The 27,944-nt window shown below is 41.9% G+C and overlaps 2 protein-coding genes across 2 annotated transcripts; both read right to left on the reverse strand.

Moving 5' to 3' along the window:
* Positions 1 to 10,862: 10,862 nt before the first annotated feature.
* Positions 10,863 to 14,595, reverse strand: LOC308578930 (vomeronasal type-2 receptor 26-like; the record flags this gene model as incomplete). The annotated part of the gene is made up of 4 exons (XM_081179520.1): positions 10,863 to 11,761; positions 12,346 to 12,472; positions 13,061 to 13,288; positions 14,284 to 14,595. 4 exons carry the CDS (start codon positions 14,593 to 14,595, stop codon positions 10,863 to 10,865), a joined length of 1,566 nt encoding a protein of 521 aa, XP_081035646.1.
* A 4,704-nt stretch (positions 14,596 to 19,299) lies between these two features.
* Positions 19,300 to 27,736, reverse strand: LOC308579748 (vomeronasal type-2 receptor 26-like; the record flags this gene model as incomplete). Its single annotated transcript, XM_081180682.1, has 6 exons — positions 19,300 to 20,198; positions 21,214 to 21,340; positions 23,603 to 23,830; positions 24,932 to 25,744; positions 26,659 to 26,950; positions 27,405 to 27,736. 6 exons carry the CDS (start codon positions 27,734 to 27,736, stop codon positions 19,300 to 19,302), a joined length of 2,691 nt encoding a protein of 896 aa, XP_081036808.1.
* Between the last annotated feature and the right edge of the window lie 208 nt (positions 27,737 to 27,944).

A 27,944-nucleotide genomic window follows, 5' to 3' on the forward strand; every position in this document is an offset into this window, starting at 1 on the left:
ATGAAACTTAATAAAAATTATTTTAAAAAAACAACAACACAAAGGAGACCAGCATAAATTACTGACATCATTTGAAGGCCCCAACTAAAAAAAGGCTCAATTAAAGATTCTTAAAAAAAAAAATGTGGCCAGATTTAAAAGCTTAAAAATGAGAATGTGACACTTCCAAATTTTGTGAGATTGTGGAAAAACCATCTTTTTTCCAACGGAAAAGATTCATTTTTAAAACATAATGTGATTTATAAATTGTGGAAGGTAAAGGGTTATCTAATTAAATGATGTGTGGCCTTTTAAACTGTAGGTTTAAGATGTAAGAGGGAGGTGGGAACTTTTTACCATACATGGTGGGGATGTAAAATTGTAAAAGGATTCTGGAACGAGGTATATGAGGAGCTGAAAAAATTATTTAAGAGTTCTTTTACCAAAAAGCATGAGGCATTTTTGTTAGGTCTAATATCTAATGACATTCCCAGAGTTAATCAAAATGTATTCCTTTACGCAACTGCAGCGGCCAGAATACTGATCGCAAAGAACTCGAAGGGGGGAAAAATCCCATCATTATTTGACTGGCAAAACAAACTCCGTGAGTTTGTAGAAATGGTAAAATTGACAGCAATTATTAGAGGCTACTCAAATCAGAGAATAATCAAAGAGTGGGATGGAGTGAAGGAATACATGATAAAATATGGTTCCGGAATTGAAATATTAATAGACAATGCATAAAATGTGCAGGGGTAAGCAAGAAAATAAAAATAGAATCAACTGAATAATTATTAAATTATAGTAATTATGTATATTTTAATTTAGGTAATTTATGTAATAGGCTTATGTGAGAAAATGAATATAGATTTTGAATTTAAAGCTTGTAACTTTGTCTTTATTTTTTGGTTTTGGAAAAATAAAAAATAAACTGTCGGTTTCCTGTTTTCATCACGAGTCAATGGTGGTCGCTTCTCACGGCCCTCTGTAGGCTGCGAGGAGATTCAGGCAGGGGAAAGCCAGGATTTAAGAGGCTAGAATCCTGGCAATGTTCCCCAGTGGGGTCTGGGGAGCTCACCACGTCCCGCTGTGCCACTTAAGCCCGTGTCTGCCAACTTGAAAGACAGAATAGGTGTGACCTGGGAGCGTGTCCCTGCCATGGATGGGCCTCCGTCTCTGGAATGATTTGTCTTTGTTTTCTGTATAATTTGGTATATTGGCATTAATCAAGAGGTGCTCCTTGACGGACATATGGCAATGGGCTGCAATTAATCAGTGGTTGAAAGGACGGGGCTTGGTTCTTTGAAGGTATCTGAAGGGTTTTTTTGGTGTGTTTTTTAAGCTTGAGAATCTTTACAACAGCCGAGAAAGGAAAGGGGATGATAAGGTGCTTTGTGCTTTCATATGGGTTTCAAATGGTCTTCTTTCTTCTTGTCCTCCCCTGCAAAATGAAAGAGACGTGTGTAGCCACTGCTATGTCAGGAACGTGGCCCCCCTGAGTGCAGGGGAAGAGTTAGACTCAGAAAGGGAACTAAGTGAATGAGGGATCTGCAGATGGGAGCTGGCTGACAGTCAAGAAAGGGCAGTTCGACCCCCTTCCCAGAGAAGACTCTATTAGCTCTCAAGGAGAGGAAGAGTATTTTTATTTATATTCATACAAATTTTTATAGGTGCTTTAATATTATCCTATTATCCTGGAGACTATTAAAGCACCTATAAAAATTTGGATGAATATAAATAAAAATAATAAGGATGACCGCTAGCAGCATGAGAAATTAACAATATGGGCCAACCCAAAATTTAAAATTGGAAATCAAATAATAATTTGGCAAAATTGGATGAAAAAAGGTATTTTGACATTGAATCAATTAATTGATGAAAATTACAAATTTGTGGAACATAAGACTTTGCAAGTAAAGTATGGATTAACCAGTGAAACACAATGGCAAGACATCCAATTGAAACATGTTGGAAAGGCTGTTTGGCCCTCATGCTATAGCAGCATTGGAAACACCCATGCTGCTACAAGATTTAATCTCTGCAAGAAAAACAAAAAACTCTACACTTGCACTATATAAAACCCTACTCAACAGGAAGAAATATGATTTAGAATATGATAGACAAAAATGGAATGAAGAGTTAGGGGTACAGATAACAAATGATATAGACGAGTCTAGTATAAAATCAACAGAAATAGCCTCTATGGATCTAAGACTAAAACTTATTCAGCAGAAAATAATATTCAGAGTCCACTGGACTCCAGCAAAACTTTACCAGAAGAAAATAACAAATGCAGACAACTGCTGGAGATGTGGAAGTAAAAATGCGAACTTAGTACATATGATGATCAACTGCCCGATGATAAGATCATTTTGGTGTGAGGTGAGGATATATATAGCAAGAGTAATAAAAAAAATTGTTATTTGGGGGAATTGAATTTATTTCTAAGTTATATACCAGAAACATGGGAGATTACAAGGGGTAAAAAATAATAATGGATGTACCGTGCCCATATTAGAAGCAAAAAAACTTGTTCTGATGAATTGGAAGAGCTGCAGAAAGATGCCATTGAGCACATGGACTGACAATATGGACAGACAAGTTACAGACGAACGAACTGCATGTCGACGCAAATTAAGAATGGATAAATATGAAGAAATCTGGAAGGATAAGGCGGAAAGTAGGGGGAAGTAGGGGGAGGAGAGGTGGGGAAATATTGTTAAAAAGGTGTAGTTATAGGTATATCAGCACTCAAATCTGAATTGTTAAATTCCGTTATTGTGGTTTTTGTTGTATGTGTTTTTTGTGGTTGCTGTTTGTATTGATAAAATTATTATTATTATTATTATTATTATTATTATTATTATTATTATTATTATTATTATTATTATTATTATTATTATTAAAAGGAGAGGAAGAGTTGGAAGGGAGCCAAAGAAAGTGAAGTTGGTGTTTGATTCTTAGCTCCTTTAAAGATTCCTGTTGGGGGAGGTGACCGCCAACTTGGCCCATCTAGTCCACCATCCTGTTCTCACTGTGGTCTCCCAGATGCTTCATTGAGCATCCCTTATCACTCTCTCTACTAGCAATTCCTAGCAACTGACGATGGAGCTAGAACATGGCCCTTGCGGGTAGCAGCCACTAATAACCCCTCCATGCAAAGGAAATATTGTATAGAAAGGGGAGGATGAACAGGATTGTGAGCAATGGATGAGTGATATAACACAATTATACCTGTCTCACATGTCTTGTTCTACAGCAGCAGTTTCACCCAGCAATTGGCATTATGGGCAGATGCTAAAGTCCCCATGCCAGCTAGGGCCACACTACCATGCTCTGGGTACCTTCTCACTGCTGCTGCTGCTTCTCCTGCCTGTTGATGCATTTTCATCTATGAGTAGGTGAGCAATGACAATAATAATAATAATAATAATAATAATAATAATAATAATTTTATTATTTATGCCCCCCAAAAATATTAAAATACTATAATACATCAAACATTAAAAGCTTCCCTAAACAGGGCTGCCTTCAGATGTCTTCTAAAAGTCTGGTAGTTGTTGTTCTCTTTGACATCTGGTGGGAGGGCGTTCCACAGGGAGGGCGCCACTACCCACAGGGCAAGTGTAAAGGCAGCCTCTCCTCTCTTTGCCCCTCTCCATCTGAGTATCTGTGTGTATCAGTTCGAAACAGAGAGGGCAAGGAAAATAGCAGCGGTGTACACAGTCACCCTGGGAGGGGCCAGCTGAGGGTTTACCTGAAATGGGCCCACTCAGCAAATTATCAGAATTTAACAGATGTCTCAGCAAGGGAACCAGAGCCGGTGTGGTGTAGTGGTTAGAGGGTTGGATGAGAACCTGGGAGGCCCACTCAGCCATGAAGCTTCCTGGGTGACCTTGGGCCAATCACTTCCTCTCGGTCTATCCTACTTCACAGAGTTGCTTCAGGGAATAAAGGAAGAGGCAGAAAACCATATATAGTATTTTGAGCTCAAAAGAGAAAAAGTGAGATATAAATGCAATAAACAAATGAATCAATGAATGCAATGACCTTGCTGAAGTTCCCCGGCCACACAATGGCTGCCGGATTAATGGAGAATTTTATGCCGGAGGATGCCTGTCCCTCGATGCTCCCAACTTTCTTTCTGCTGTGAGATCTATTGGGAAATACGACCCAGTTCATGATATCAAAGTTGGCAGTCAGCTCCCCATTCTGATCAGGATACATCCCTCCTATGGATGAATTGGAAAGCCAAATTTCTTTCAAGAAAGTGTGAAGCTAGAATGGCAGAGAAAACACCAGCATTTAGGAAACATGATATAAGGGTTGCCTATGAGAACTGAAGGTTTATATGCAAACTCCATAATGGATCAAAGTAATCAGATATATGCTTATTCAAAATGCTTATTCAAAATGCTTATTCAAAATGCTTAGGTTATCAGTGGCTTATAGCTTGAGGGCTATGTTCTTGCCTCCCCTGTCACAGGCAGGATGCCTCTGTGAAACTCAATGGGAGAGCCTGTTGTTGTGCGTGGGTCTTGCTTGTTGCTTCTCATTGGGGTATCTGGCTGGATTTTGTGAGAGCAGGTAGCTTAAGTAGATGAGTCTTTGATCTGATCCACTGGGGCTCCTTCTATGTCTTTATGGAGGCCTTTGAAAAAAAGCTTATAGAAACTGGTTGTTTCGGTTCTTTCAAGGGTTTTCAACAGACATAAGGGGATATTTCCATGCAGTGGGAAGTATCCGTGAGCAAGGAAAGCAAGTTGTGTTGGGTGTTCCTTAATAATTCCTTATTGTTGTTAGCCGCCCTGAGCCCGGCTTCGGCTGGGGAGGGCGGGATATAAATAAAATTTATTATTATTATTATTATTATTATTATTATTATTATTATTATTACCCATAGCTGAAGTAAAACACTCAGACTCTTTAGGAATGTTCGTTGACCAAAGATGAGAGGAAGAAGGAGGATGGATGGATAGCAGCAGCAATGTTCAGTATATGTGGCTGGAGATAGTCCTAATCCCTAGGAAGGAGAGGAAGTGATTGTGTCTCTTTCTCGCACTTGGATATAAGGCAGAGCACATGATCATGCAATAGCATGTGAATGAGTCACCACCTGACCAGTGAAATATGGCCATCACCACAACTTCCTCCTGCTGCTGGGGATGCTCCTGTCAACATTTTCATCCCTCCCATTGCAAGGATCACCAGATCATGTTTGTTTTGCTTTCTGTCTGTGAGAAAGGAGGGGGAGGAACTACTCTTACAGACTTCTGTCCCTAGTACTGTGTTGGGTTTTCTTTGATCTGTCTAGAGACAAGATGGCAGCATGAGAGAGCTGTATCTCTCATACATGTTTGTTATGTTCTTTTATTTGTTTAATCAGTAGAAATAAATTAGGTATGCAACAAAACCTCCACAGCTTTGCTTCCGTTACTCTGCTGCTTTTGAGGTGCTCACAATAGCAAATGTGAGTCCACTGCACCAGGACCTATTCCTTGGGAATGCTGTGCTGCTGTTCCTGCGTTCCTGTAATCAGAAGGTCGGAAAAGGTGCTCCCGACACCCAGCTCATACAGGCGCTGAAGACGTGGGCTGTACATGGGTGTATGGAAAGCTCCTTCCCTGAGTTGGGTTAGTTGTGAGGCTATAGACACCTGTATTTCCACATAATTTTCCTTGACCATTTGGCTACATGACATGAGTGCATACAGTCAGGATGGGGGTGGGGGTGGGGCAAGATTTGACCAAAGAAAGCAAGCTGCTTGCTCTCCAGGGAAGGGCAGTGTTGTTTTACATGCTCCATGTCTGGAGGCGGTTGGAGGATGGATGGCGGCTAACAGATTGAGGTTGAATCCTGACAAGACAGAAGTACTGTTTTTGGGGGACAGGAGGCGGGCAGGTGTGGAGGATTCCCTGGTCCTGAATGGGGTTACTGTGCCCCTGAAGGACCAGGTGCGCAGCCTGGGAGTCATTTTGGACTCACAGCTGTCCATGGAGGCACAGGCCAAATCTGTGTCCAGGGCAGCTGTTTACCAGCTCCATCTGGTACGTAGGCTGAGACCCTATCTGCCTGCGGACTGTCTCGCCAGAGTGGTGCATGCTCTAGTTATCTCCCGCTTGGACTACTGCAATGCACTCTATGTGGGGCTACCTTTGAAGGTGACTCGGAAACTACAACTAATCCAGAATGCCGCAGCTAGACTAGTGACTGAGGGCAGCCGCCGAGACCATATAACACCGGTCTTGAAAGACCTACATTGGCTCCCAGTATGTTTCTGAGCACAATTTAAAGTGTTGGTGCTGACCTTTAAAGCCCTAAACGGCCTCGGTCCAGTATACCTGAAGGAGCGTCTCCCCCCCCCCCCCCATCATTCTGCCCGGACGCTGAGGTCCAGCGCCGAGGGCCTTCTGGCGGTTCCCTCATTGCGAGAAGCAAAGCTACAGGGAACCAGGCAGAGGGCCTTTTCGGTAGTGGCGCCCGCCCTGTGGAACGCCCTTCCAGCAGATGTCAAAGCGATAAACAACTACCTGACATTCAGAAGACATCTTAAGGCAGCCCTGTTCAGGGAAGTTTTTAACGTGTGATATTTTACTGTATTTTTGGTTTTTATGGAAGCCGCCCAGAGTGGCTGGGGAGGCCCAGCCAGATGGGCGGGGTATAAATAATAAATTATTATTATTATTATTATTATTATTATTATTATTATTATTATCCATCATACCCAAAGCTGAAGTTAAACATTCTGAATCTTGGAGAGTGTTTCTTGACCTAAGATCGGAGACAAAAGGAGGATGCTGAGCAGCAACGTTCAAGTTTAGACGGCTAGAGATACTCCTGGTCCCTCGGAAGGAGAGGAAGGGATTGCACATCTTTCTGACACCAGGATGTATAGCATAGAACATAACCATGCACTGGCATGTGATTCAGTCACCACCTGACCAGAGCAATATGGCCATCACCACACCTTCCTCCTGCTGCTGTGGATGGTGGGGTGGGGTGGGCAAGTTGGGAGGCTTTAGACACCCAACTTGTCACTTCTTTCTAAGAAGGAGGATGTTGCAGGGACCTATGCTTGGCTGGAGAACCACATTGCAAATCTCAGATAAGGTTGAATTTTGAAAGATGGTGCATTTTGGTTCATGTATTGCTTCTGAAAGACCATGTGTTGATTGTTAGGATATTTCCGTTCCACCTTAAAAGGGAGCAGGCTGTGAGTCACAGAGTCTGCGTATTTCCTGTTCACAGGATGTTTATGTTTTCTGTTGCTTTTGTTTCTCTCTGTGTGTCGTAGACACTGAAGCAGGCAGTCATGGTTTTCTTTGTTCTGATCAACGCTGAATAAAACTTGTAAATAATGCTCTCCTGAGTGCAACTTTGGCTGTGCATTATCTGCTGATAGAGAGTGTGCATCGGCTCTAGATGCTGGGCTATATCTGGAACTCATGTCACTAATTGCTGATACTGCGTGACTACGGGAGATCGATGGATCGTCTGGCAGCCAGCTTAGGGGTCATGATGGACTTTGTCTCCCTGGCAGTATCCCAACAATGATGATGATGATGACTAAGCTAAGTCTAGGTATTATTGCTACTGTATAAATCCAATGGACAAGTCAGCTGGTTGGGTTGTCTCATAAACCTGAACTTCTATTAGCACATGTGAGTATCCTATGGCTTATCTCTGTGTTAGAGACTTTGAACAGAGGGGGCTCCTAAACTAGCAACAACCTATATATCCCAGGACTCTTTGGAGGGAGTTATGAATATTAAAGAGGTAAACATTTATGGAGTGGAGATGACCCCAGAAGACTGCTCCTTCCCTGGAAGAATTTCCATCATACAGAATTGGGCAGAGGAAGACAATTATTATATATGTTATTCATAGGGTCCAGTATATCATGATTCATCAAACATTTAAGAAGAGTGTGTTCAACTGCAGCTGTTTGTGGACTTTGAAGCAAATTCTTGAAAATGCAGGACCTTCTGAAGGGACCCTCATTTCTTGCAAATGAGGTTTCAGCTGCTGAGGTTCTATTGCTCTTTGAACCACATTAAGCCTTGAAAGACAAGGTTGATTTGCACCAGCCCATGTCAGTGAAATGGAGATCTTCATTAACAAGTCCATTAAATTATAAGAGAGATATGGCTGTGTAGGGCTTCTCTGAAAGGCTATTCCAGCACCTTTATGCATTCACTTTCATCATTTATCATTACTTCCCTTTACAATTTTATCTTTTATTTATACTTATTTGATTCCATGCATTGTTATGGAATGCACAAGGTCTGAGCCCAAATTGAGATGGAACGTACAACGCGACGGTGCATCTGCGCGTGCGTGGGTCACGTTTTGCCACTTCTGCGCATGTGCGTGACATCATTTTGAGCGTCTGCGCATGCGCGAGCGGCAACACCCGGAAGTAATACGCTCCGTTACTTCCAGGTTGCCATGGAGCGCAACCTGAAAGCACTCAACCTGAAGCACATTCAACTCAAGGTATGACTGTATTAGGATGCTAAGTGAGAAGGCAGCACAAACTGTGTTTCTGGTTAGCAGAAGCCTAAAGGTCCTCATGAACCTCTCTCCATTGTTGATATCTGGAGCAACGAGGCCAATCCATGTCCAACTGAAATGCAGGAGCAGTTGGACTATCCCCAGATACTGATGTTCTTCTTTGGGGACCATTAGGTAGACAAAAGGGAACTGAGTTTTATCCTTAAAAGCATCAGAAACAAAACCATAACTGACCTACTAAAGAACAGAAGAGATTAGTGCCATTTCCCCCAACAAAATCCCAAATGCAAAACTTTGTGCTTTCTTGAAAGACAACTTTTCTGTTATATGGGAGAGAATAAATGGCTGTTTGATGAAGCTAGGCATCCTTACTCTACTGAGCTTAGCTGAATCTCAGTTAGCTGTTTGGTCGCAGTAACCTGTTTGTCGTGGGTTGTTTTTGTTTTGGGCTATGTACTGTTGGCAATTTTGATTTTTCTGTTATACTGTGTTCATTGAAGTAGTTGTACTACTAGGTACTTTACTTGTATTATTATTTCCCCAGCCCCCAGCCCCATGGAACATTTCATTTCATTTCATTTCATTTCATTTCATTTCATTTCATTTCATTTATTTATTTATTTATTTATTTATTTATTTATTTATTTTAAAAAAAGTTTTACTCCAGTTACAAAAGTACACTCATCGTCTTTCTTCATATCATACATTCCTTTCTATAGATCAGTTATATTTGATGAAGGTTTTAATGCTGTATATTGTATAAGGTTGGGGGAGAAGAGAGGTAGGGAGAGAGAGAAGGGAGGAGAGAAGTGGGGTAGTAAACTTTCATTCCTCTGCATAGTGTATGTGTGAGGTTTTGTATCAGCATCACATGGGTACTACACAACACAGACCTTAACACCACCATATACTTACAACTGAGCTTTGCAAGGACATCTGCAATATTCAGGCAACTGGGCCTTACGTGTAGACACATCTGTGGCTGAGAGACCCTACTGTCCACTTCAAGCTAAATTATCCAGTTATTTTTCACAAAACTAATGATCTTTTGAATGTTTATATAGCAAATAAGGATACATTAGGCATGTAAACCTCAAGTCTTGCCTTTACTGTAAATTTCACGTACTCCTTTCTCTTGCGCTTCTTTATTCTGAGCTCCCAGAGTTTGTCTCAAAGCTTAGGACACTTCACTGCTCTATCATGTACCCTTTTAATTTCACCACTTTAGTCTTTCATATTTACATTATATCTCATGTGGCACTAGCTTTTATCACTTCATTATTTGTAATTTCTGTTTGCAATCTCCTACGTGAATGTTGACAAGTTCCTCAAAGACCCTTCTCCATGATCCACACCATTTATACCTGTGGGATCTTGTAGAATTAGCTAAAGCTCATCCACACTTCTCTCTTTGTCTCACTGCTTTCCACTGGGGAACAGCACAAATTGCTGTTTTTCCGATATAGAAGAAGAGAACAGGTTTTCTGTGGGAAAGGATGGGGGAAATGGTTCAGATCTGTGCCTAAAAAGGGTGGATCAAGTGAGAAACAGCTCCGACTCATGGACAAGCCAGGAATCTCCTGAATCAACTTTGTTAATCGAAGGTTGAGGGCTCTTTCTATCTTAGAAGCAGGAATGACATTTTCACATCTCTCCAAAGAAGCTGCAAGAATATTCAGGATTTTTCCTTCCCTCCTGATATTCATACCTCTGGGGATTTTGTAGATGCTTGACATGGTTGAAATATCCTTGGATTATTTCCAAATAATCCGGCAAAGCAAAATAAGGACTAGACAAATTGATTTGAAAGTTCAAATCTATTTTAATAACTTGCTAATATCTCCTTGCATATTTTGAAATTATCCAGTATATTTTGGGCATGACTCATGCCTATTGTGTGTCAGCTACTTTAAAAATGTTTTGCACCTTGCACCACATGAAGAACACCCCTGGCACCAACAATCAATGTGACTCTCTTGATATGCACAACAGGAAATAAAGAGATACCAATGGAATGTGTTTCTTTCATGTTGAAAAAAAATGAATAAGTAATTTATTTGTAATATCATCTAAGAATTTTTTATTTTCTTAACCAACAGATTCATTATTATTGAATTGCAATAAGGATTTCTTATTAGGAAAAAATATAAAACAGTCTTCAGAAAAGAATTCATCAATAAGGTTTAGCAGGAGAAAAATGAACAGTGGTAAGGATGGAATATGATTCAAATGATAATTTTGTGTTTTGATTTCCAAAACAATAGCTTCTAAGGAGCTACATTCCCAACTCACGTGTCCTGCCTTTATTGCTGCCATGCTGGCTATCAATTGCAAAAACCAAAAACATATTTTAGGAATCAGATGCCATATTAAGCCTTTGTAGTCAGGTGCTCCTTTATATTCAGACTAGGCCTGAGTACAATAATGTAGCACTTGGGGAGGAAGATGCAGCCCAGAAGCCCAGCACTGGAGGCCAGGATAGAGAAGACCTGCACGGCTACCATGTATTTCCCCTTGGTGCTCAGGTAGGTGGGCACAAAGGACACCCAAACACTGCAGAAGACCAGCATGCTGAAGGTGATCAGCTTGGCTTCATTGAAGGCCCCAGGCAGCTTCCTGGCCAGGAAAGCCACCGTGAAGCAGATGGCAGCCAGGAAGCCCATGTAGCCGAGGGCAGCGTAAAACATAGCAACAGATCCTTCATTGCATTGCAGGATGATCTCTCCAGCCTGGGAGTGCATGTCAGAGTCTGAGAATGGAGGAGAGGTACCCAGCCAGATGACACAGATGATAATTTGGAGACTGGAACAGGAAAGGACAATGGAATTAGCCAGACTCTTACCCAGCCATCTCCTCACCCTGTTTCCTGGCTTAGTGGCCAGAAAGGCCAGCACAACGGTAATAGTTTTTGCCAACAAAGAAGAGACAGCAACTGAGAAGATGATGCCAAAGGCTGTCTGCCTGAGAAGGCAGGTCACTTTCCTTGGCCGGCCTATAAACAGAAAGGAGGACAAAAAGGAAAGGAGGAGGGAGACAAGGAGGATGTAGGAAAGGTCCCTGTTGTTGGCTTTGACTATGGGAGTTTCAAGATATTTAATGAATATTCCTAAAACAAGGCCTGTGATTAAGGCCAAAAACAGGGCAGTGGAAGCCAAGAGGGTCCCCAGATATTCATCATAGGACAGGAAGATGATAATTTTGGGGATGCATTGATCTCTGTCCTTGTTAGGGTGTTGATCTTCTGGACATTTGGTGCAGTGGTCTGCATCTGGGGGAAAAAGAGTGTCTGCTTGAACATTTTTCTGTAGACTAGCAAAAAAAAAGCTGGTCAATTTTGAATCCAGCCACCCCATGCAAATGGAAACAGTGATGGGACTTGCTGTTTCTGCTAATCAACACAGAGAATTGGTCCATTCTGTGTAGGTCCCTAGTGCTGATAACCTCTTATTTACCTCCCAAGGAAGAGCTTGGAGTGATCTTGAAGCTCCAAGTTGTTAATTGCAGCTACATCTGATCTCACCCCAACACCAGGTGTTGTCAGATGGGCGTAATTTACAAAAAAATGTTCCTTGGAGGAGAATGGACTGGAATTCTGGTCTTCCCAGTACAAACCAAACACCCCAGCTACTTTGCCACACTGACTGGTTCAAGGGAGCCTACCAGATGCAGCAACACTGCCTAATTCTTACATACTCAAGGCTGTCTCAGTGGTACCTGGAAAGCTTTATTAATATTATGTACATTACTATTGAACCTTTATTAAATTCAACCATAAGATTATACTTGAATATTCCACAACCAAGGACATATATTATTGTTCTTTTTGCTACACATTCCTCTGAAGTCTCCTACCTTCCTGAGTGGAGATCATCCCTTCCGCGCATGGAGCACAACCATGGCAGCAAATGGGTTCCCCTTCCTGAACCTTCTTGGCATATCCAGGGCGACAGATTTTGGTACACCTGGACTGAGGAAGGGTCTGACCAAAAAGAGAAAAAAGCATCAATGAAAGACTGTTGCTATGTAACTTCTGGGCCAGTGTACAGTCTCAGTCTGTGTGGAATAGACACGGATTTGTTGTGGATGCTTTTTTTGATCCATGGGACAAAACAGAGGGTCATAGTCCTTGGGACACAGTTGAAGCAGAAATAGACAATAACAGAGAATTACATGGAGACTGTATTGGCCTTGGGTTTAGGAGTCAGAGCTGCCTGTCATTATTACAAAGTTCTAGGGAACACAGTACAAATCTGCTGTCATGGAAACCATTTACAATAACAAAATCCAGAGAAACAAACACGCTGAAACAGAAAGGTATTTGGAGCAGCTGTGTTGTGCTTAATTCTGAAGTCTGGCATGCTTTCTGACAACTGCAAACGCCATGCCCCCGTCATAAGCCAACCTGTTGCTCCATTTTAATGTTTCTTATTTTGACTTTCCTCCATTTATCTCCTCCCCCGTTTTGTGTTAGCCTATTAATTGGCGAGGCATAAGTTATACTGTTGTTTCCCCCAACAGAGAATCAGAGCTCAACATATCTCTAAAAGGGAATAGAATGCAACCAAACCTGGTTGAAAAGCCTGGACCACACAAGAGCCTCTTGGTCAATGGTGAATTTTGGGCCTGAGAATCGCTGTCTGCTTATGCTCCCAAATTTCACGGCACAAAAGGACTTGTTGAGAAATGGCACCCAATTCACAACGTCAGATTCGACTGTCAACTGCCCATTCTCATCCAAATACACTCCTTCCACGGAAGTATTGTAAAACTGAGAGCTGCCCAGGAAATGGTGAAACTAGAGTAGCAAAGAAAACATGCACATTTTTTTAAAAAGAAAACCATCTGGATAACCTGGCCTAAGTAATGAAGGAGTTAGTAAAGACTGACACAGGGTGTGTGTTTGGGCAATGGATCTGTGGCCCATTGTTTCTGCTTCAGCCTTTTGGGACAGATTAAAGCCATGAGATGCGTAAGTTTCATTCCACACTGGTGGAAGTACTCTGCATGCATAAGCTTCCTATTTGTCAAAGTAAGGTTGTTGGGAGTGGTGCGTAGACATTAGCTTCCTTGCTACTAATTGCAGGAAGCCTTGCTAAGGGATCATGTGTCAAAGTGGAGGCAGATTGTCTTCTCAAGAGCAAAATTAGGATGTGGGTAACAGTACAGTAAATGGAGGAAGCTGAGCCAGTGTTGAGGAGAACCCGATTTAACCCAATAATGGAATTCAGGGTACTGATCCCTGTTATCAGCAGATCGGTTGAGACCACTGCAGTAATCAACAACAAAAACAACTGGCTTTGAACAGGTGATTGTCCTGGTCAGCAGAGATATTAGTGAGGTAAAAAGGAATACCTGCCCAGACTGTATCATTTGATATTTCAGCCTGTTTTTAACCTTCGCCACCATTTGATTTGATGTGGAGGACAGCGCAGCCCTTATGGCCCGTGCCAGAGCAAGGACAAGGTAGTATATACTGTAGTTATCCAGAGACAGGGTGTTCTCAATTATTTTGTCAGGCAAGGACTCCAGAATGTCAACTTCCCTGCACCTTTTCCTTCCTTTGACAGACAGTATGCGCTTTGAATATGAACACTTAAATGATTTCTCCCCAAACTGCAATATAGGATATAAAAACGTGCCATTATTATCATAGTTTGGCCTTCTTTTAATACGAGTTAAGAAAGAGAAAAACCCATGAATGTGCAGGGGAGAAAGAATATTGTAAGACAAGTTCCCAGTGATGTTCCACAAAGCTGTTGTGATCCAGATTTTCCCCACAATGGGTCTTACATGCTTTTCAACTATGAATTGCAAAATAGATATTGAACTATAGAAGTAACGATTCTCCCCATAGTAGACTAATACATTGACTTTGTTCCACATGAAAAATGTTTTGGAAGGTGACGGTATTTCCATATCCTGTACTGGGATGCTTAGTGAGAAGGCAGCACAAATTGTGTTCCTGGTTAGCAGGGGCCTAAAGGTCCTCATGAACCTCTCTCCATTGTTGGTGTCTGGAGCAACGAGGCCAATCCAAGTCCAGTTGAAGTGCAGGAGCAGTTGGATTATCCCCAGATACTGATGCTCTTCTTTGGGGACCATTCGGTAGACAAAAGGGAACTGAGTTTTGTCATTAAGAGCCTCAGAAACAAAACCGTAACTGACCTAGTAAAGAACAGAAGAGATTATTGCCTACAGAATCCCAAACATAGTACTTTATATTGGCCTGAATGATAACTTTTCTCTGACATTGAAAACAATATCCCAGGGAAGCTTAACAATATACCATATTTCATTGTTTGCTTTCAAAAAAAGGTGACAGAGTCTTTGCAATGGGTTGTGTTTGCCCTGATGGCATTTTTGTTATTGCTTTTACAACATGTTTCTTGTAGCAAATTTATCTAATTGTATTATATGATTTAATCATTCTTTATTCATTAAATTATCAAAATTTATGGAAAAAAAGATGCTGTTAAAAAGGAAAAAGCTCACACACAATCACAACGAACATTTGTAGCTCACATTAGACCTATAATAGCTAAAGTATCGATTCTCCACACGAGTCAGTTTCATGTTTGGAAATTGGTCAAATTTATTTTTACTAGACATTATATTTCAGATCTTTCTAGGCATTCCTTGAAGTATTGCAAAACTCAACAGTTATCCCATGTGTTGGAAAGGATGTTCCACTACAGGGACATATCAACACATGTGTTTGGAGTGTCCCAAAATGAAAAGTTGTGGGAAAATGTGTTTACAGAATTATCCCTTCTTCTAAGGCAGACAGTACTCATGACCCCAAGACTGGCTCTGTTTAACTTGTATAGACACAATAGGTAGCCAATTAGAAACCAAGTATTTTGCCTCATGTTTATTGAATGTTTCTTTTTGCATAATTGTTCATGTATATCACACATGGCACTAGCTTTTATTATTTATTTATTGTTATTTCAGTTTTGATGGCTAGGAATCCACATAACTGAAAAATTCCATTCTCCTGCATGAATTTTGACAATTTTCCCCAAGACCCTTCTCCATGATTCACACCATTTATACCTGTGGGATCTTGAAGACTCAACTAAGGGCTTATCCACACTTCCCCATGTCCCATTGCTTTCCTTGGGCAAAATCACAGATTGGTGCTTTTTTCTGGTTTAGAGGGAAAGAACAGGTTTTCTGTGGGAAAGGAGTAGGGTAAGGGGGAAATTCTCAGATCCATGCCTAAAAACCACAGGGCAAATGGAAAGCCACCCAGACCTTTGCTTTCTAACTATGGGATAAGTGTAGATGAGTCCAGAATCTCCTTAGTCATCTTTGTTAACAGTGGGTTGAGGCTAAACTCTCCTTCTGCCTTAGAAGCAGGAATGACATTTTCACATCTCTCCAAAGAAATTGCAATAACATTCTGGGACTTTTCCTTCCTTCCTGACAGTCATACCTGTGGGGTTTTGTAGATGCTTGACATGGTGGAAATATATTTGGATGTGTCAGAGTCAGCCCCTTCAATAACAGCCAATACCTTATTCCATGGTCCACAATAATAGTTTGGGATGTTTGCCTGCCCAGGGCAGAGCAGGTCCACCATGGCACCAGAAGTCATTCTGGCATCATAATAGTTGTCATAGATGTCATAGCCCAGGGTGAGGTTGGCGGAAAGCCCGTGGTTCTGATTGACCTCCCGAACGGCAAACAAGAAGGACAGGATATGCCAGTAGGCCCGGACTCCTCTCCTGGAAAAAAGTGTGTGTCATCTTGACATTCTTTCCACACAAAGACCAGATTGTGTCATCCTTACCTGTGATGGGGGGCAAAAATCATGAGATGCTTCTGCAGCACCTGTACACCTGAGATCCATAAACCGCTTCCTGTTCAAATATTAGAAGAACGGGCTATTCTAAAGCAAAGGTCTCACTAGTGTGGGTGAAAGCACACAGTTTGCAGTAGATGACTTTCTGACATTCAAAACAAATCTGACCATTTCCCTCCAAAAGGATGAAAATGGAAGACACGATTTACCAAGCAAAAGTACCAGAAATGAGGATAGCAGACAACAACATTTGGTCTCGATGAGGTCACATTCAGTTTGCATAAAGCTTTTGCAACAGTAGGCGCAAAAGGACTTACCCATAAACTCTGGTAAAGGGAGGCTCATTGAAGACGCTTGGCTTGAACACAACAGGTACTGCAGATACAACCCCGCTGATGTGGTAGTCTCCTGGCCTGAACCAATTCAAGGGTTCATTTGGATCCCTTATCAAAGTCAATGGGCATTTTGCTTTTGGCACCCCAGATTTGACTTCAGGTAGTTGCAACTGCAACCACAGCAGGAGCGGAAGAAGTCGACACATTCTGGGTCTGCTTGCTACCCCTCCCTTCCTATAGGCTGCTATCAGCAACAGATCTATCAAAGTACTAGCAACCAAAAGCCCAGCTGCCATGATGTAATCAAAGAGAGCATACGTAGCTTGAGAGACAGCAAGGGTTCATTTGAGCCTCACAAAGGCAGCATAGGTTGCCCACCCTTGGGGGCCCAGGAGAGAGGTATTTATGTCCACTTTCTTTCAGGCAAAGTTTGTAGAACTTACATTACGTTCCTTGTGATTGGACTCTAATATGACCTGATTTCAAGGGTGCTGGTGGGGAGTCTCTTGAGCTTTGGTAAGAAAAGGAGTAAATCACCATTATTTTAAATAATTGTGAAGGAGAGGATTGCCTCTGCAGCCTCCTGGACTCTCCTGGTGGATCCAGGTGCAGAGCGGGAGAAAAACATGTTTCTGTGAACTTGTCATTGTAGTTCTACATTGTGACATGGGTCAGAAATCGGGCAGTGGAGCTTGGCAAGACCTATCCCAGTGTCTCTGAAAGAGTCAGCCAAGGACCATCAGTGGACATCAGTTCCACATCCCAACCAGTACCTCCTGACTCCCCCATCTGTGACCATGCATAGTCCCTTTGCCTAGACCAATGGCAGTACTGCCAGTTTAAAGTATGCTGAATACAGGTTTCCAGGAGATAAGGAAGTTCAAGGGGGAGGGATAGAGAAGGAAGGGATGTTCCACTCTTCTGAAGGCCTAGGGCAAGAGAATGTGTTGCGTGAAATTAGGTTGAGTGATGTAAGGTTAATATCTTAAATCGTCATCCGAATAACCTGGCGATAGAGAGGAAAGAGATAAGAGAGGAGAACTGTTATAGGAGGAGGAAGTGAATGTAAAAGGAGTGGGGAGGAAGTATGGAAGTTTTTGGAGTAATATGATAGAAGCATTGAAGGGAGGAGGGAAGATGAAACGAGAGAAGACAAGTAAAACGAGAAGTTTGGAGGTATATAGAATAAAAAGTGGGATAACAATCTCAGCATTCAAGGTATTTGAAAGGAGAAATGAAGAGAAATGAAATACTGAATGAACATTTGGGGAGGGACCATGGCTCTGGGCTTAGACTCTTAGAGTGCATGATTTGCATGCAGAACACTCCGTGTTTCATCCCCATCATTTCCAGGTACGGCTGGAAAAGGGCTCCTGCCTGGAAGTCTGGAGAGCCACTCCCAATCATTGTGGACAAGGGATCTCCAATGCTCCTGATGTTTTTGGACTTGGGTGCAGAGACCCAACATTTCCCACACTTTGATCCTCTGTGTGTTAATGGTCCAAAGAAATGGCCTCATGTTTAATTAGTTCATTGTAAAATTGAATATCATTATATATATAATTGTTCCCTTCTGTTGTTGTGTTGTTGTTGTTGTTGTTTTATTATTATCATATATATATATTATTCAAAAGTTACAATACAGTTCTCTCCACTGCCATAATATCACGGAATGATCACTCCAATCCTCAATCCCATTTCACTTGTTGCCTCGCCAGTTAACCTCACGAGGAACCCAAACACAAATCTGGTTGGCTCCCTTCTCAGCATGATTGGTTCAGAAAGGACCAGTGCAAGAGGAAGCTACTATGGGCACTGCTGGGCTGCAAGGGCTGGATGTCCCTGTTGTCAGACATTTTAAATGTGTTATAACATGGTGACACTAGATGGTGCTGTGGAGTTCCAGCTTTTGCCAACGTGATTTCCCATTTTGATGTTTACAATATGTTTTCCTGAAACACCTTTTTGATGTGTCTAGAACCAGTCTAGAGGGGATATAATGCTTAGTTATGTTCAAACAGCAAGGATAATGTTGTGTAACAATGTTCTAACAGGGGTATCCACAGACAGCTGGCAAAGCAAAAAAAGGACTAGACAAACTGATTTGAAAGGTACAAACCTATTTTAATAGCTTCCTAATATCTCTTTGCATACTTTGAAATTATCCAGCATATCTTGGGCATGACTCATACCTATTCTGTGTCAACTGCTTTAAAAAATGTTTTGCACCTTGCACCACATGAAAAACACTCATGGCGCCAAAATTCAAGGTGATTCTCCTGATATGCACAGCAGGAAATAAAGAGATACCAATGGAATATGGTTCTTTTCATTTTGAAAAACAATGCATAAGCAATTTGTTTGTAATACTATCTAATAAATTTTTATTTTCTTAATGAACAGCATTGATTATTATTGAATTGTGATAAGGATTTCTTATTAGGCAAAATATAGAGACACCTCAGAAAAGAATTCATAAATAAGGTTTAGCAGGATAAAACTGAATGGATGGAATATGATTCAAATGATAATTTTGTGTTCTGATTTCCAAAACAACAGCTTCTAAGGAGCTACATTCCCAACTCATGTGTCCTGGTTTTATTGCAGCCATGCTGGCTATCAATCGCAAAGACCAAAAACATATTTTAGGAATCAGGTGCCATATTAAGCCTTTGTAGTCAGGTGCTCCTTTGTATTCAGACTAGGCCTGAGTACAATAATGTAGCACTTGGGAAGGAAGATGCAGCCCAGAAGCCCAGCACTGGAGGCCAACATAGAGAAGATCTGCACGGCTACCATGTATTTCCCCTTGGTGCTCAGGTAGGTGGGAACAAAGGACACCCAAACACTGCAGAAGACCAGCATGCTGAAGGTGATCAGCTTGGCTTCATTGAAGGCCCCAGGCAGCTTCCTGGCTAGGAAAGCCACCGTGAAGCAGATGGCAGCCAGGAATCCCATGTAGCCAAGGACAGTGTAAAACATGGCAGCAGATCCCTCATTGCATTGCAGGATGATCTCTCCAGCCTGGGAGTGCATGTCAGAGTCTGAGAATGGAGGAAAGCTACCCAGCCAGATGACACAGATGAGAATTTGGATACTGGAACAGGAAATGACAATGGAATTAGCCAGACTCTTTCCCAGCCATCTCCTCACCCTGTTTCCTGGCTTAGTGGCCAGGAAGGCCAGCACAACGGTTATAGTTTTTGCCAACAAAGAAGAGACAGCAACTGAGAAGATGATGCCAAAGGCTGTCTGCCTGAGAAGGCAGGTCACTTTCCTTGGCCGGCCTATAAACAGAAAGGAGGACAAAAAGGAAAGGAGGAGGGAGACAAGGAGGATGTAGGAAAGGTCCCTGTTGTTGGCTTTGACTATGGGAGTGTCAAGATATTTAATGAATATTCCTAAAACAAGGCCTGTGATTAAGGCCAAAAACAGGGCAGTGGAAGCCAAGAGGGTCCCCAGATATTCATCATAGGACAGGAAGATGATAATTTTGGGGATGCATTGATCTCTGTCCTTGTTAGGGTGTTGATCTTCTGGACATTTGGTGCAGTGGTCTGCATCTGGAAAAAGAAGAGTGTCTGCTTGAACATTTTCCTGTAGACTAGCAAAAAAAGCAAGTCAATTTTGAATCCAGCCAACTCCCACAAATGGAAACAGTGATGGGACTTGCTATTTCTGCTAATCAACACACAGCTGGTCCTTTCCATGCAGTTCCCTATTGCAGATAACACCTCATTCACCTCCCAAGGAAGAGCTTGGAGTGTTCTAGAAGCTCCAGGTTATTGCAGCTACATCTGATCTCACCCCAACACCAGGTATTGTCAGATGGGTGTAATTTCCAAAAAAATGTTCCTTGGAGGAGCATAGACTGGAACTCTTGTCTTCCCAGTACAAACCAAACACCCCAGCTACTTTGCCACACTGACTGGTCAAGGGTGCCTACCAGATGCAGCCACCATGCCTAATTCTTACATATTCAAGGCTGTCTCAATGGTACCTTGAAAGCTTTTTAAGACCAGTGGCGTAGCGTGGGGGTGCAAGGGGGGCAAGCCGCACCGGGCGCAACATCTGGGGGGGGCGCTCGCTGCCTCCGGAGTCGCCGAAGAGCCTCGGGCGCAGGCTGTAGCAGAGCCGACGAGCTGTGCGCGCGTCCGGGCTGAAGGCGCCCGGCAGGCAGCGGCTCTCAGCGCTTGCCGCGGAGGACGCACCAGGCAGCCCCTCCTCACAGCCCCGCCTCCGCCGCTGCTGCTGCAGCTGCTGGGCCGTTGCATTTTTCTCGCCTCTCTGCCCCCCTCCTCCTCCGGGCAAGCGGTGTCGTTTGGGCGGCAGCGCCAGCGGCAACTCGCAGGTTAGGGGTTAGGGGGGCGCAAATTACGTGCCTTGCCCCGGGTTAGGGGGCGCAAATTACTTGCGTTGCCCCGGGTGCTGACAACTCACGCTACGCCGCTGTTTAAGACTGTGTAAATCACTGCTGAAACTTTATTAAATTCAACCATAAGATTATACTTGAATATTCCTCAACCAAGGACATATATTATTGTTCTTTTTGCTACACATTCCTCTGAAGTCTCCTACCTTCCTGAGTGGAGATCATCCCTTCGGCACATGGAGCACAAGCATGGCAGCAAATGGGCTCCCCTTCCTGAACCTTTTTGGCATATCCAGGGCGACAGCTTTTGGTACACCTGGATTGAGGAAGGGTCTGACCAAAAAGACAGAAAACATCAATGAAAGTAACTTCTGGGCCAGTGTAAAGTCTCAGTCTATGCGGAATGGACACTGCTTTGGTTTTTGATGCTTTCCCCCTTTTTTGATAACATTTTTTCCCTAAAAAATAAAAAAACCAATAATAATATTCACATTTAACAATTTAAACCATAAATCTTAACTGACTTCTTTCCACTCCCCCTCCTGGTTCCATTATTTTACTCTTATTCATGCACGTCCTTAAAATCTTATATTCTTGAGAATCAAATTTTTAAGCCTTGTTCATCTTATTACAAGTGACATTTAAAAGTTCAGCTAATGTAAAAACCTATACACAAAGCTTACAAGGTTATACTTTAAACATTTCCCTTATTTTAAAAAGAAGAAAAAAAGAAAAAATCAATGTCCTTTTGGATTTCAGATTGTCTAATACATCTTGCATAGTTCACTAAGTTATTTTACAAATCTTCTTTATCTTCTTTGGTGGTGGCTTCTTCCTTCTATAGGGATGGGCTGGTCTTGCCCTGGTGTCCACCCTCAGGTGCCGGGACAGAGTTTTTCTCCCATTAAGTCCTATACCTTTCAGAATGATAGCTTCTTCCTTTTTTTTGACAAAAGTCATTTTCAACATTCTCATCAAGTCAACATAAAATATTATTTACATTTACATTTTAAAAAGACCAGAGATCTTTCTATTAGGTGTACTACCAATAGAATTTCTAAGACGTATAAGGCCATTGTTTATGTATGCAATCACGGCAGCTAGAATAATAGTGGCAAGAAACTGGAAAAATGAAACACTACCAACGATAACAAAGTGTACCTGCAACTAGCAGTGTAGAGTACCTGCAACTAGCAAAACTGACTGGAAGAGTCAGAGGAGTATCAAACCAGAAAGTATATGGAGAATGGGAAATATTGAAGGAATATTTAAAATTGCATTGTACAAACAACAATAAACTTGCAGAACTGGATTGATACTTGTAAGCAAAAAGTGTATTAGATATTTTATCGGACTATATAAAAATAATATGAAATAATATAAATCTGTGCGAGAAAACATGGACAATATAAGCAGTATAATGAGAATGATTGGAAGTTTTACATTTTAACTTTTTATTTAATCACAATATACTGTATTTTCCTTTCCTTTTTTCTTTTCTTCCTTTCTTATTTTGCTTTTGCTTTGCATGACTTGTTATCTATGTGTATATGTTTATGTGGGAAACTAATAAAGATTATTTTAAAAAGAAAAGAAAAGCTGTGTGTAATCTTTTAATCCTTATTGCTCATGTGTTAACTTACCTCCCAAAGTAAACTTCAGCAGAACTTCACTTGTATGTACTGTATTTCATGCTCATCGCACCAGGAACGGGAGCGGATTTCCTTTTAACGCTCCCGTTTTTGCCGACTCAATCAAATTAGACCTTTACAATCGGCTTCAGTATTTTGGAATGGTACCCGCTTGTGGCTGGATCTGAGGCTTTGCTTCACGGAGCTGCGTTGGTGCCTAGTTTGCCAAAGCTTTCACTTGGCTTCCCCCTCACTCTCCACACCTCTCAGGATGGAGAGCGGAGACTGGCAATGCCAAGCCGCCATCCATGAAACAGCAGGACCCCAAGACACCCCAATGCTCCTCTTGGGGATTTTGGGGGAGGTGCATAGCCCTTGCGCCTTCCCCGGAAGCTCTGTGAAGCCAGATCTGACAGAGCTGTCAGATCTGTGGTCCATCAGCCATGCTGCGGGAGCCCGTGAGTGGTGTGTGATGCTTTTTTTGACCCATGGGACAAAACAGATGGCCAAATTCCTTGGGACACAGTTGGGGCCGAAAGAGATAATCAAGAAGAGAGAATTACATGGAGACTGCATTGGCCTTGGGTTTAGGAGACGGAGCTGTCTGCCATGAGTACATAAGCACAATACAAATCTGCAATCATTGAAATTGTTTAAAAATATCCAAAACCAGAGAAACCAACTAGCTGAAACAGAAAGGTATTTGGAGCAGCTGTGTTGTGCTCAATTCTGAAGTCTGGCATGCTTTCTGACCACTGCAAATGCCATGCCCCAGTCATAAGCCAACCTGCTCCTCCATTTTAATCTTTCTTATTTTGACTTTCCTCCATTCATCTCCTCCCCTATATAGTGTTAGCCCATTAATTGGAGAGGCAGCAGTTTTATTGTTGTGTTCCCCAACAGAGTCTCAGAGGTTAACATATCACTAAAAGGGAATACAACGCAATGAATGGGTTTTCCAAACCTGGTTGAACATTCTGGACGACATAAGAGCCTCTTGGTCAATGGTGAATTTTGTGCTTGAGGATCCCTGTCTGCTTATGCTCCCAAACTTCACTGCACCAAAGGATTTGTTGGGAAATGGCACCCAGTTCACAACGTCAGATTCGACTGTCAACTGCCCCTTCTCATCCAAATACACTCCTTCCATGGAAGTATTGTAAAACTGGGAGCTTCCCAGGAAAGGATGAAGCTAGAACAGGAAAGAAAGCAGGCACATTTAGAAAAGAAGAGAATTATCTAGATAACATAGCCTAATCTATGAAGGTGTTTGTACAGACTGACACTTTGTGTGTGTGTGTTTGGGAAATGGATCTGTGGCCCATTGTTTCTGCTCCATCCTTTTGGGACAGATTAAAGCCGTGAGATCCATAAACCTCATTCCTCACCCTAGGAAGAATTCTGCAAGCACAAGCTTCCTATTTGTCAAAGGTTGTTGGAAGTGGTGTGTAGACATGAGCTTCCTTGGCTGGTAATGAAGAAATGAACCTATGCTGCCAATAGTCATAGTAGACCAGTATGAAGTAAGCAGCAAAAAGTATGAAGTAAATACACGAAAATCTTGAGGAAGAATTTCCTGAAAAAAGAAATTAAATATTGTAGCTTAAACCAAGAAGGAATGTAACACATGTACAGTAAGTAGAGATTTTTGTACCTGTCTGTTCAGATATTATTTAGAAATTTTATTTAAACACTAATAAGTTTTGGTTTGTGCCACCAGTGAATGTTTATAAATATACCAAAACCATGAGAGAAAATTTACTGAAGAAACCTGAGACTCTTCATGGGCGAAAAAGGTAACAAATGCCGGCACCCTGTCTAACTCTCGTGCGTAACATCACGGACACTTCGTTTGATCAAACTTATCTTCGTTGATATCTACAGGTGCCTGACTAAAGGAACTTTAAGGACTGAATGTTCCTTTTGAACACAATTTGAATGAGTTTTCTGTTTGTGGCTTCTGTAGTAGATCTTGTACCTTGCTCTCTCAATTTTTAGATTATTAATATAAGATTTAGAACGTAGGATGGTTTGGTAGTGTTTTGTGTGCCGCTTATGCGCTTCTTACTTCATACTGGTCCTTGGCTGGTAATAGCAGGAAGCTTTGCTGAGGGAGCAGGTGGTAAAGCGGAGGTAGATTTTCTTCTCAGCAGCTAAATAGGCTGTGGGTAACAGTACAGTAAATGGAGGCAAAGTAAAGCCAGTGTTGAGGCAAGCCTGATTTCACCTGAGAATGGAATTCAGGGCACTGATTCCTGTTGAGCAAAAATTTTTGTCAGGGAAACAGGAATACCTGCCAAGACTGTATCCTTCGATATTTCAGCCTCTTTTTACCCTTCGCCACCATCTGATTGGATTTGGAGGAAAGCGCAGCCCTTAAGGCCCGTGTCAGAGCAAGGACAAGGTTGTAAATACTGTAACTATCCAGAGACAGGATTTTCTCAATCACTTTGTCAGGCAGGGACTCCAGAGTGTCATCTTCCCTGCACCTTTTCCTTCCTTTTACAGACAACATGTGCTTTGAATATGAACATTGAAATGCTTTATGCCCAAACAGAATCATAGAATCGAGCAATGTGTCAAAATCGTCATCATTTGCCCTTTTTTTAATACGAGTTAAGAAAGAAAAAAACCCATGAATGTGCAGGGGAGAAAGAATATTGTAAGACAAGTTCCCGGTGAGATCCCACAAAGCTGTTGTGATCCAGATTTTCCCAACAATGGGTCTTATAATCATTTTAGCTATCCTTTGCAAAATATGTATTATAATAAAGAAGTAGCGCATCTCTCCATAGTAGACTAATACATTGACTTTCTTCCACATGAAAGATATTTTAGAAAGCGACTGTAATTCTGCCTTCTTTATTGGGATGCTAAGAGAGAAGGGAGCACAAATTGTGTTCCTGGTTAGCAGTGGCTTCAAGGTCCTCATGAACCTCTCTCCATTGTTGGTGTCTGGAGCAACGAGGCCAATCCAAGTCCACTTAAAGTGCAGGAGAAGTTGGACTATCCCCAGATACTGATGCTCTTCTTTGGGGACCATTCGGTAGACAAAAGGGAACTGAGTTTTGTCACTAAGTGTGTCAGAAACAAAACCATAACTGACCTAGTAAAGAACAGAAGAGATTAGTGTTGTCACCCACAACAAAATCCCAAATCTAGTACTTTTTACTTGCCTGAATGATAACTTTTCTCTGACATGGGAAACAGGAAAAGACAAAGTTCATGGGGGAAAACAAAATCCCAGGGAAGCTTAACAATATACCATATTTTGTTGTTTGCTTTCAAAAAAAGGTGACCGAGTCTTTGGAATGGGTTGTGTTTGCTTTATGTTATGCCCTGATGGCATTTTTGTTATTGCTTTTACAACATGTTTCTTGTAGCAAATTTATCTAATTGTATTATATGATTTAATCATTATTTATTCATTAAATTATCAAAATCTACAGGAACATATCAACACATGTGTTTGGAGTGTCCCAAAATGAAAAGTTGTAGGGAAATGTGTTTACAGAATTATCCCTTCTTCTAAGGCAGACAGTACTCATGACCCCAGGACTGGCTCTGTTTAACTTTTATAGACACAATAGGTAGCAAATTAGAAACCAAGTATTTTGCCTCCAAGACCCTTCTCCATGATTCACACCATTTATACCTGTGGGATCTTGAAGACTCAACTAAGGTCTTATCCACACTTCCCCATATCCCGTTGCTTTCATTGGGCAAAATCACAAATTGGTGTTTTTTCTGGTTTAGAGGGAAAGAACAGATTTTCTGTGGGAAAGGAGTAGGGTAAGGGGGAAATTCTCAGATCCATGCCAAAAAACCACAGGGCAAATGGAAAGCCACTCAGACCTTTGCTTTCTAACTATGGGATAAGTGTAGATGAGTCCATAATCTCCTTAGTCATCTTTGTTAACAGGGGGTTGATGCTAAACTCTCCTTCTGCCTCTCCAATGTCTCTCCAAAGAAATTGCAATAACATTCTGGGATTTTTTCCTTCCCTCCTGACATTCATACCTGTGGGGTTTTGTAGATGCTTGATATGGTGGAAATATCTTTGGATTTGTCAGAATCAGCCCCCTCAATAACAGCCAATGCTTTATTCCATGGTCCACAGTAATAGTTTGGGATGTTTGGCTGCCCAGGACAGAGCAGGTCCACCATGGCACCAGAAGTCATTCTGGCATCATAATAGTTGTCATAGATGTCATAGCCCAGGGTGAGGTTGGGGAAAAGCCTGTGGTTCTGATTAACCTCCCGAACAGCAAACAAGAAGGACAGAGTATACCAGTAGAGCAGGACTGCTTCCCTGGAAAAAAGTGTGTCTCACCTTGACATTCTTTCCACACAAAGATCAGATTGTGTCCTACTTATCTGTGACTGGGGGCAAAAATTATGAAAGGCGTCTGCAGCATCTGTACACCTGATGTCCATCAACCCCTTCCTGCCCAAATCTTAAAAGAATGGACTATTCTAATGCTAGGAAATTCCCACTTTTACAATACTTCCATGGAAGGAGTGTATTTGGATGAGAATGTCTCACTAAAGTCGTGAAAGCACACAGTTCACAGTAGATCAATTTCTGACATTCAGAATGAATCCTACCAATTTCCCACCAAATGGACGAAAATAGAAGACATAATTGACCAAGCAAAAGTACCAGAAATGAGGAGACATGCCTGGCAGACAACAACATCTGGTCTCCATGTGGTCACATTCAGTTTGCATAAAGCTTTTACAACAGTAGGCACATAAGGACTTACCCATAAGTTCTGGTAAAGGGAGGCTCATTGAAGACGCTTGGATTGAAAATAGGAGATGCTGCCGATATGACCCCACTAATATGGTAGTCTCCTTGCCTGTACCAATTCAAGGGTGCCTTGGGATCCCTTATCAAAGTCAATGGGCATTTTGAGTTCAGCATCTTTGGTGTTGCTTCAGGTAGTAGCAGCAACAGCAGAAGGTGAGTTATGGTGCACCTGCCTTTTACTCCAATCTCCTTCTTGAGTGCTATCAGCAAGAGAGCTAGCAAATTACCAGCAGTCAAAATCTGCTTGGAAGACCCAGGCTGCAGTGACTTAATCACAGGGAACATGCCTGGCGTACATGGCTTGAGAGCCAAAGAGGATTCAATTCAGCCCCATGTAGGCAGCATAACCCCACCCCACCCTCATTGGCACAGTGGAGAAGTATTTATGTACCAGTCTCTTCTGGCTGAGTCTGATGAAGTTGCATCATGTTGTTGTTCAATGTTGGACGCAAATATGATTTTATTCCTCTTGAGCTTTGGCAAGACGATGACA

This window comes from Podarcis bocagei (genome assembly GCF_964188305.1).
Source record: "Podarcis bocagei genome assembly, chromosome: 2".
Taxonomy (NCBI): Eukaryota; Metazoa; Chordata; class Lepidosauria; order Squamata; family Lacertidae; genus Podarcis; species Podarcis bocagei.